At 35.0% G+C, this 11607-nt stretch overlaps 1 protein-coding gene across 1 annotated transcript; it reads right to left on the bottom strand.

Moving 5' to 3' along the window:
• Positions 1-4294: 4294 nt before the first annotated feature.
• Positions 4295-10462, bottom strand: LOC123540142 (uncharacterized). Its single transcript, XM_053517980.1, has one exon. The coding sequence runs from the start codon at positions 10460-10462 to the stop codon at positions 4295-4297; it is 6168 nt and encodes a 2055-aa protein (XP_053373955.1).
• Between the last annotated feature and the right edge of the window lie 1145 nt (positions 10463-11607).

The following is an 11607-nucleotide window of genomic DNA, read 5'->3' as shown; positions in this document are numbered from 1 at the left end:
ATGACACCCCCTGTCCACACCATTCAAAAAACCAATGACGTTATGATAAATATGACACCAGGGAACGTGCTCAAAGACAACTACAATACTCTTTTTCCATTCTTGTATAAACATCGACACACTAGCAATTTACTCCGATCAGGTTTAAAGATCTATTTCAGGTTTACCATCGATCTAAGCATTCTATAAAATTGTTTGAAATCATTTTTCAGTGTTTAATTTCTTTAACAATTGTATTTTAAAGCTTATAAAGTACCAAAACACCAAAAATAAAAAAAAACTGTCCTAATTTTTCCTATCACATTTGCATTATAGTGAAAATACGGACGTGCAATTTTAGAAAACAGAAACATGTCTCAGAATTAGACATTAGGCCTATCCCAGCTAGCAAAATACAAAATATTATGGGACCCATAAGGACCTCTTATTTCTATATGGAACTCAGATGGGATTTGCAAACGGGATTGGCATGGGTCCCACATGGGCTTCAGAATGAATACATTGGTGTATCAAATCGATGAAACATTGTATATAGGTCCAATGTGGGCAAATATGCCAAATAATTACAATATCGGTCCCATATGGGACTCGTATGATACATTTGCCCAGATATAGCCCATATGGGTCCCTTATATGCTTGCGTGCTGGGATAAACATCTAACCAAGAGTAAATTTTAGTCTTGTCCGTTTAAATGTGTATAATGATAATTGCGAGCCAAGTCATGGCCAATAACTAAAAGTCTATATTCAGTCAATTCTGCAGATCTAGATGTTTGTGCTTACAAAAAGTTAATTGATGATGAGGATAGCGAAGGCCATTGTTTATTCAGTATATACAGTCGGAATGCATCACCATGGCAACCGTATTTTGACGGAGTAGATTACTGTTGATATACATGCAGTAGCAATTCATATGATAACGATCAGCGTTGCACCCATTGTTGTGCATTCTTAAAACGTTCTGGCACAGCTTTGATATCAGAGGTTTCTCTACAAAGCCTAATTGAAGAGCCAATCCTACTAAAACCCAAATTCGAACCTGTGTCCAGACGAGGTGCAGGGGGGTGGGGGTGCAATTTTGCATGTAACATTATCTGAATATAAATCTAGAACTATGTACATCCAGATTTCAAACTATGATTTTGTAGAAATATAAAATCGAAGAAAATTCAGTTTTGTCCAGACTTTTGTACCGGTACTACGTGACCATTGTAACCATGACCAAAGGGGTACTAAACAGTTCCCGGTTAATGCTTAATGAAAAAAGGTTATGACTTCCTTTAACAAGAGGACCATGATGGTCCTGAATCGCTCACCTGTCCAAACGCAACCCAGTTCATTGTGGCTAAGTTTCATTGAAAACCACCAAGTAGTTTAAGAGTAGATGCCATAACAAAAATTGTTAATAGATGGAAGGACAGAACATGGAGATAAGGCGATTTGTCTAGTCCACCATCTGTAGATGGTTGGCTAATAAAGAGTAACCTCTCGGGTAATTATGTTGAACTTCAATTCACACTACTAAGGGCTATGATTTTTTTTAACCGGGCATTGTAATTTCAACAATCTCTGTACAAGGTTCATGTAAATATGGCTTTTAGAGTGTCAGTACTACTTTTGCTTTGGTTGAGCAAGAGACATTATTAGTCCTAGGAAATAACAAGAAGAGTAATTATTGTTACAGTTTATAAATATATTTTTATTTAACTAGCATCACATTGCTGACATAAATCTTGTGAATAATGATATCCAGAGAAGTTATACATTATAATGTAGTATTTGTAATACAAGCTGGCTATTTTTATCTAAATAATATATAAATAAGAGATATGTTTGCCCACAGTATGTGATATTAAACATGCTAGATTGTTTGATAGACATTACAATATAAGCCTTGTGTATCAAATGCAAATTATAATTTTTCATGAACAGCATATGATATGTTTCTGATTTAAAAAGTAACCAATATCTTTTTAGTTGTAGAGAGCTATTAGTACTGGGTATTTTGCATTGCGAGCATAGTATTTGGTCAAATAGAAGGATCACAGGCATATCTCCACATCCCTGAAAGATCCATACTATAGACAGAGAAATTCCCACTGATATGCCCGCATGTTGTACAGCTTCATAGAAGCATTTGTTTTTACAAATAAATTCAACTTTATACGGCACATAGTGCTCCCAGTACAGTAATAACTAAACAGCCATATACAAAACTATCTCACAACATCCAACTTACATTCAAAACAGTTCCTCTTCAAAAACAATTATATCATATGCTGTCATTGTCTTCAAAAGCTAGTTCTTGTCAATGATATATTATGTACTGATAACAATCGAACATGTTTCATATTTGCAGATACAGGGTTTTAACAGCTAGGTCAAAGATGGAGATTTTTTTTCTATGCATGTTATAATTATTCAACACAATAAAAATGTTGTTGCAGTTTGAACCTTTACTTTTGCTATATTATTGCATTGTTGATATTTTTAATCACATGTGGCCAAAGTTAAAGTCAGGTAAAATGAGGTAATTTAGCATTATTTAACTTTTGACTGGCAAAAACATTGTGTTGTGATGTTAAATGCCAAATACAATGACAATATGTTGATAAAACACAAAAATGAAAACAGTATCAAACAGAAACAGATATTAACACAAGCAATGAACAAACACACTTGAAAAACTTTAACATGAAAGAGCTACAATGTGACCTGTGTAGATAGTAACATCAGTGCCAAGCACATAATATATACATAAATTACATAGTATAATTCTTTTAACAATCCTATTAAATTTAAATCATTTACTTATGTATACAAGTTTAAAGACACTATGTCAATTGTTTTCCATTCTATAAGCACTGTAATATTTGTCTTATTTACAGGTATTGGTGACATTAACCATTGACTGAGAGACAACAGTAACTGTAAAGTTTTTGTAAGACACAAATGGCAATTGTTTCTCATACAATAAAATGAAAATACGTTTACAATACACACTGCATGTTGCTGACAATATTCAAAAATGATTGGTCTATTTGATGATAGCAGTAATTGTTAACCTTTGAAACATAGAAAACATAACAACCAAATATTTGTTGCATACCACAAATTTGACCAAGTTGATAAATGTAAAACATAATGATACATCAAGCTTGTTCATGCAATAAATAATTTAAACTATAAAAAGTGAATTTACCAATTAAAACTTCGCACATCTGTTAAAAAATTGATTTGTAAAATGGCAATTTTCCACTGACTGCTTAAATTGAGAAACTAGAGCTATCACTAAAGGTGATGAATGTACCCCCCGCATGCACTGACACAGTACATTGCAATTTGACGCACACAAGATCGCATAATTATGTGGACTGTATGTATATAGATTGTATGTATACAGTATAGTAACAAAAAACAAAGTCCCATAACTATGCAGAATATTCATCTAAAAGAACGTAACATGCACCATGCACAACTAGGGTTGGTACTGATCACTTGTGTGAAGTTTCATTAAATTGTGTGCAAGGGTTCGGAAGATTAGGCGCGCACAAGATTGCATATGCAGACTGTATGTACATAGTATGTTAACAAGAAATAAAGTCCCATAACTCTGCAATTTTTGTCGTTGAAAGAACCTAATATGCCCCATGCACAACTACTGTTGTTACTGATCACTTGTGTGAAGTTTCATTAAATTGTATCAACGGGATGAGGAGAGATGGTGCGCACAAGATTGTGTCTATGTATATAGTATAGTAACAAAAAACAAATTTCCCGTAACTCTGCAAAAAAAAATTTCTGAAAGAACATAACATGCCCCATGCACAACTACTGTTGTTACTGACCACTTGTGTGAAGTTTCATTAAATTGTGTCAAGGGGATGAGGAGAGATGGTGTGCACAAGATTGTGTCTACGGACAGACAGACAGACGGACAGACAGACAGAGCGACAACCTGAAACCAGTATACACCCCCTTACAACTTTGTTGTCGGGGGGGGGTGGTACAATAATTGTCTTTTCAAGAGTAGAAGCAACAACAGACATAATATTGACAGACTGATTAGAAAATTCAATTTGATATTCTTAAAGATGGTGAGCTATTAAGCTATTTCAAATAGTGGAAACATTCCCTTGTTATGTTTTTATGGTGCCCACCCACATAAAGCAAAAGCACCATACAGTACCAACTTCATATTTTTATGAAGTTGGCACTGTAAGACAGCCAAACGGGTGATATTTTCAAGAAACACATTGAGGATGCACAAATGAATAGTAATTTACTTTGTTTATTATTTCTCATACAAATAAATTATTTTATGGTCTGACCAATAGGTTTCCACTGTCCCAACTGTAGCGTCTAGGTTTGAAAAAATAAGATCTAAAGTTGTCAAATAGTCAGTTGTTGATTCATTTACAAGTTGTTCACACACCAGCGATTCTGATAAATACTCTAGAACAAGTCTAGATTTAACCGCTACATCAATATTAAAATCCCCTAAAATAACCATAGGTGTTGACACACTTACTCTTTGTAACAGTTCATCTCTCAAGAATGTGCGAAACATACTGTCAGGCATACTTGGAGATTTGTATAACACAACAATCTGCACTTCTTGATTACCCTGCACAATCTTCACAATTGCGAATTCAAAATTTTCCGAATTAAACGAGCAATATGAAGATATATTAATTTCATTTCTGACATATACAGCTATTCCATGTGAAGGTCTGTGAGTTGGTGATTGTGACGGTTGATCATTTCGTATCAGGCGAAAGCCATCTACATCATACTTAGCATCAGTATCAGAATAGCACAGCCGTGTTTCAGCAAGACCAAATATATGTGATGACATGAGAGTATGATCATATTTGACATCCTTAAAATGTTTATGTAGAGACCTGCAATAATTGAAAGCTACTTTTAATGTTGAATCCACCGATTCTAAAGGAACATAGCACAACTCCAGTCTAGCACTATTTTGTAACCTATCCATTTCAGTCTTTACTTTTTGATCAACTTGTAAAGCTTGCTCATTGAAATTTAGAATTTGTAGCTTATCTAATGATTTAACTCTACTCAATGCAACATAATGTAGGTGTGGAACTTTCCGTGTTTTCCGCTGAGACAGGTCAATTACAGCACTTTCTAAAGTAGTACCTTGTGCTCTATGAACAGAACGCTCAGCAGACGGTTGCAAAGGGTACTGAATCCTTTCAAATGTCTTTTTGTTGTATGTAAAAGACCTTTCGATGTCAAATATCGGTGTCCAATTATGGTCTATTTCTGAATGGTAAAATCCTCGGTTTCTATATTTTATCCTTGTTTCATTTCCAGCTTTTGCCTCATCAAACTGCACCCATATGACACTTGGTCGATTTGTCTCTACTTGCTTGTATTGTAGATGTTTTACAATACAAGAAGCTCCATTAGCTAATCCATCTTCAGTGTCTACATTAACTCTTAGATCATAAATCATTCCAACTACAACTAGTAACTGACAATGTAAATTTGCTGTTTTGTTTGGATCTGTTGGCAATTTCTGTATGGCTTCTTTCTGTTTTTCATTTGAAAGTTTTGGGAAAACAACAGAATCATGACATGGTATTAAAACTTTCTGCGTGTTTAAACTATCAATAATTTTTTCATTGAATATATGCATGTAATAATTTTCTGCAAACAGATGTGGCGAGTCCTTCTGGTAATTTTGTGCATCTGTGTTTATTTCACACTGTTTTAGAACAGTTTTGTCATCATCTGTCAAACAATTGCTTCTAAGTCTGTTTAAAAGTTCTGCAAATTTCAAATCATCCTTTTGTCTCATAATTTCTGTCAATTCATACAATGAAAAGTGTTCTTTCCACAGGTTTATTGAGAGAGCTTCTGCATCACGAGTTAAATCATTAAATATCCAATCACCACTCACAGGTTTCAACTGAAACAAGTCTCCCACAACAATTACACTAACACCTCCAAATGGTATTCTTGTTCCTTTCAATTCTTGCAGTCTCTGATTAATAAAGTTTAGCATTCCATTGCTTACTATTGATATTTCATCAATGATCACAACTGACAGGTTTTTATACTTAGATCTAAAAGTATTCAAAGCATCACATGTTAATGTTTGATTTGCTTGTTTGTATTTTTGTTTGAAGGCAGATGAAATGGTTGAACCATTGATGTTAAATGCAGCTTTTCCAGTGTATGCACATAAAAGAACTCTAATGTCATCAGGATTCTCGCCTTCTTTCAGATTAAGTATTCTATATAAGGTCTGATATAATGCTTTAATAACTACACGTTTGCCAACACCTGCACCACCTGAGAGAAAAGTATATAAAGGTGCATCTTTGGTTTTCACCCAATGTATAACATGATTGTAAAATTGTTTCTGCTTTATGTTTAATGATTGCAATAGAGATCTATAGTCTTCATCAGAAAGAAGATTTTCATTTGAAAGTATCTGTGGAGCACTGACAGAACATCCAATTTCAATGCCAGTATCATATTCCCGGTGCTCAACTGCTCTATCAGGATTGAAATATATAAATGTTTCTGACTCTACTGTTTCTTCTTCAGCAGTTTCAGCTTCTACTTGCTGAGTTCCAGGAGCTAATTCATCAAATGCATCATACTCTGCTTCTGCCAAATCTCTAGCAATTTCTAATTCTTCTGCATGATGTTCATAATAAGAGCATTTCTGGTCAACTGTTTCTTTCAATGACTCATAGTGTTCTTTGTATGTACTGAAATTTGCTGGCAGCAAATTAGTTAATTCATTTCTCCACGGATGAAATAATAGAAGTTTTTCTCTGTAATGGTTTTCTTCATCTGTTTTGCGACTGAATCTTACATATCTAATTACTTTTGAGTTTTGACGACGTCTGATTTTGATTCCACTTTTTAAAGTTATAACTGTTTCAATTTCCTCTAAGTCCTCATCATCTGTTACTTCCATATTATTTTCATCATCATTTCTTTCATCAGAGTCTCCATTTCCATCTGGATAAATCACTTCAAACAGTGACACAAAATCCGCTAAACAATAATGCTGCAATACTTTTGGCCGTTTTGAGTATCTTTTAATAACATTGTCAGACATTATGTCTGTTGATTCAGCTGGCATATTTTCAAGTACAGAAGCAGGTTTCAATAACTGGACCCTTTCATTTGGAGTGGATGTATTAATAAACACGACATCTCTTGTACTTTTGGTCAAGGGCATTTGAAGGACCAAATAAACTGCCTCTTGAGCACTTACTTCAACGCTATTTGAAAACACATTTCCAATATGTCTTACTTGTCTTTTAATATCCATGTTCCAATTCCTCGCTTCTTTGGCAGCTGCATGTAACAAATTACTCATACCTCTTTGAGACTTACTAATATATGACACTATATACATTGCACAGGCATAAGGATCTAGCACAAACTGTATGTCTACATTTGCCCTCCAACCTTTCAACACATGTTCATTATATAAATTCACACGTATTTCACTTGGATGACGTTTCAAAAATACTTTTGGTGAATTCAATGAACTTCTGATACATTTGATGTAATCTTCCTCACTCACTTGCACAACATTTGTCAAAAACTTCTCATATGACATACTGTATCCATCTTTTTCATCATTCATTTTTTTCTGTAACTGCTGATATAATTTATGGTACTTGTCTCTGTCAATTTCAAGAGGTTCCAAAATCATAGTCTTTGGAATTGGTGGTAGTGGATAACCAAAGCGACAAAGTCTGTCTTCTCTTTTTCTACAAGTTCTAGAATGTTTGTGAGTTTGAATTTCTACAAGTGAACCAACAGCTGGATTACTGATAGAACATGTCAAATACTGATCCACATATGTGGTCAAGTCATTAATGGAATCCACTTTGTATTTTGGTGCATTCTTTACCCATACAATCATGTGAATGTGTGGAGACCCACGCTGCTGAAATTCAACTCTGTAAAAATAATCAGCAATTTCTCCAAGTGGTTTGTGCTCACTCTTAAGAACTGTATTAATAAACTCTTGTACTCTGTGGTCAAAATATCTAGAGCAAGTGACTGGATCTGACTGAATAAGTTTAATCTTTTGTTCCCATGAAAGTCCTTCAATTTGCTCATCAGAATAGTTGACCTTATCATTTAAAGTAGCTAACATTTTCAAAAGATCAGTCCATCTAGTGTCGGCAGAAGACAATGACATGAACCATGTTGGCATACCTAACTGTCTTAGCATTGCATATACATCTTTCTTTCGAGACTCCAAATAAGAAGGTGAGTTTCGAAGTTGTTTAAATAAATAGTAACCTTCATCATTTCTGACAATATTATCAATGTACTCGGAGTTCATTACTTCAGCTGCAGTCACATTACTTGCACCTGTTCGACATCTTCTAACAGCAAGATTGGCTTTATCATTCAGCTGCTTCATTTGTATCTTTTTAAGTTTAAAGAAAATATTTGGCACACAATTAGCAGCCCTTCTGTCTTGACTTCTCAACTCCCATTTTGCAATGTCACTATAATTTACTGGCACAATTCTTGCTTCGTTTTCAAGACGTCTTTTACCATAAAATATGCTAGGGAAACAAAGATATTCTGAATCTGTATCTTGAAATATGCTAAGTGGTCGTTGACCTTCCCCTGGTGCGAATGTAAATGTCATGTTTCGATTTTCAAGGTTGGCATCGTCTAGTAAAGTGTCAATATTTCCAACATTTTCCTGTGCGACTTCTTCTGCATCTGAATCATACAGCTCTTCACTATTATCTGCAATGTCTAAAGTTTGATGTCTTGATTTTTCTTCACATGTAAAATGGTCATGGATTTCAGCAGAAACATTTTCAAAGTCCTCAACGTCAAAATTTGATGCATGCTTTATTAATGTTTGAAAACAGGATCGCAATAAAGTGCTGTAATCTTGGTCATAAGTATACTCCTCCAAAAGGTCTGCCATACAAGAGTCAAAATCTTCATAACTGGTATCCTTTAAAATTTCCACTTGATACTCAAAGAATTCATTCAATATTTGATTACTGTTTGCTGTTACACTTTCAATCCAATGCACATCGATTTCTACATTAGCATTTTTATAAAGTTCACTGTTTTTCATTAACCAGTGTAAGGCAACAAGTACTTTGTGGGGTCTAACATTTTCAGAGAAAGCACATGACTTGAAAGACATTTTTTTCTTCAATTTTACTGGCACCGTAACATTTTCATCAAAATGTCTTGGTAATGCATTTACTACAGGTTGAATATCAATTGGTACATTTACAACATTTCCTTTAATTGACAACTGGCGACCTCTTGGGAGTTCTCTTAATTGCATAAATGGTATGCGTAATGCAATTAAACGCTCTTCTAATGAGAAAAGTTCCAACTCCTTTGGCTTACATGGCCATTTCATCCCATTTAAAACAAATAATTTCGGTACTTTACCACTGTTTATACTAGATTTACATGTTCTACAAACCCATTCTTTATTATCGACTGATACCACCCCTGTTACAAATTTTTCTTTCTCATTACAAGTCAAATATTTTACTTCTGTCACACTGTGTTTGAACCATGTTTGATGACAGCAACTGCATATATATAGCGGCCCAACTGATATTCTTTCTTGAAAGCGATCAATACAAGTGTCAATATCTTGTCCACATCGTCTTCTCTTTCTTTGCAAGAATTCAGCTTCTGAAAATGAAGGATCTTTTCTCTTTAGAACTTTCCTTTTCCTATCCATAACCTTTTCAGCATTTTTACTCCTTGCATCTATTCTCCATTGTTGTTTTGCAATTCTTTCTTTTTCTAAATTATATGGATTTGATCCCAATTTTCTCTTTGACTTGTTTTGTATTTCAAGTTCTCTTTGTTTAATGTCATCACTTGTTCGTTTCTCTCTTCTTTGTTTTGCTTCCCAAACCTTAAATTCTTCTACTATTCTCGCCCTTCTTTTCGACATCTTCTCATTCTCTTTCTCTTTTTCTCTGAACTCTTCAGACTGTCTGGCATTGCGCTTTGACTGAAGCGAGCGCTGTCTATCTTTCATCTGATATTCTTCAGACTGTCTGGCATTGCGCTTTGACTGAAGCGAGCGCTGTCTATCTTTCTTCTGATATTCTTCAGACTGTCTGGCATTGCGCTTTGACTGAAGCGAGCGCTGTCTATCTTTCTTCTGATATTCTTCAGACTGTCTGGCATTGCTCATTGACTGAAGCGTGCGCTGTCTATCTTTCTTCTGATATTCTTCAGACTGTCTGGCATTGTGCTTTGACTGAAGCGAGCACTGTCTATCTTTCTTCTGATATTCTTCAGACTGTCTGGCATTGCTCATTGACTGAAGCGTGCGCTGTCTATCTTTCTTCTGATATTCTTCAGACTGTCTGGCATTGCTCATTGACTGAAGCGTGCGCTGTCTAGCTTTCTTCTGATATTCTTCAGACTGTCTGGCACTGCTCATTGACTGAAGCTTGCGCTGTCTATCTTTCTTCTGATGTTCTTCAGACTGTCTGGCATTGCGCTTTGATTTCAGAGAATATTGTTTATCCTTGCATTTGAATTCCTCACATTGTCTTTTCTCCTGCATGTAAGTTCTCATGTAAACTGTCCTTGAAGGCATCTTTTGTTTTTTTTGTTTCCTTTAATTTACTTCTTTGCATTTGATCTTTGAAGTACTTGCCTATGAGTGTTTCACAAGAATCACAGTTCGATTTTTGTGAAGCTGTTTCTTTTTCACAAGCAGTACTATGATGACTAGGAGACTTCTTTTTCCTCTTATTTGTCACAGTTTCCCATTCATTTAAACCAGGAGTGGCAGTAACAACACTGACCAATTCCACTTTCTGTTCACTTAAACTCATTGCTGGTTCACAAAATACATTGGCAAAACGCACTGGCAATAAGTCAAATTGCGCTGTTATGTCGATCAACATACTGTCATATAAGGCATACATGTATGTAACAAGATCTTGTAACTGATGGAAAGAAATTAGTATTGATGTTCCATTTTCTGAGGACAATCCAGTCGCACCATGTGAATGTGAATCAAAAAAGAAATATTGGTCTTCCCTCTTAAACACTGCAGAACAAACTGATCCCATCATAAGGAGCAAGTAAAAGGACTTGGTAAATGCAGTATCCAAAGTCTGATAAAGAGAAGGCAAACTCATTGTAGCAAACTGCTGTGTGCAAACACCAGAGATAACCTCTAACTTGGTTACAGAAATCTGTTTATTCATGATATTAATATTGACAGGTAGTTCATCAAAATTTAACAGGAAATTCCTAAATCTGTTTGTTCTTTGGAGCTCTGTGACAGTTTTCTTGTATAATGAATCCCCATCTAAAAGAACATTATCCAAGTCTTTGCTGCTATTCAACCTTGAATAATTAGCATGAATCAAGGAACACATAGCATTTAATGTGCACTGCCTGCCACGTGACTCTACACTGGAAATACTTTCACCTTGATGAAATGAGCCTAGGATGAATACATCAGAACCCGCTGGTCTTGAGACTGGTACAGCCACGTATGGAAGTTCACAACCAGTCAAAACAGATGATTCTATTTCAGATGAACACATAGTGTTATGGAACTGGAAAGTT

This window comes from Mercenaria mercenaria, chromosome 11 (assembly GCF_021730395.1).
Source record: "Mercenaria mercenaria strain notata chromosome 11, MADL_Memer_1, whole genome shotgun sequence".
Lineage (NCBI taxonomy): Eukaryota > Metazoa > Mollusca > Bivalvia > Venerida > Veneridae > Mercenaria > Mercenaria mercenaria.
Note: the sequence above shows the minus strand (reverse complement) of the source record. Positions and strands in the feature narration are given on the sequence as shown.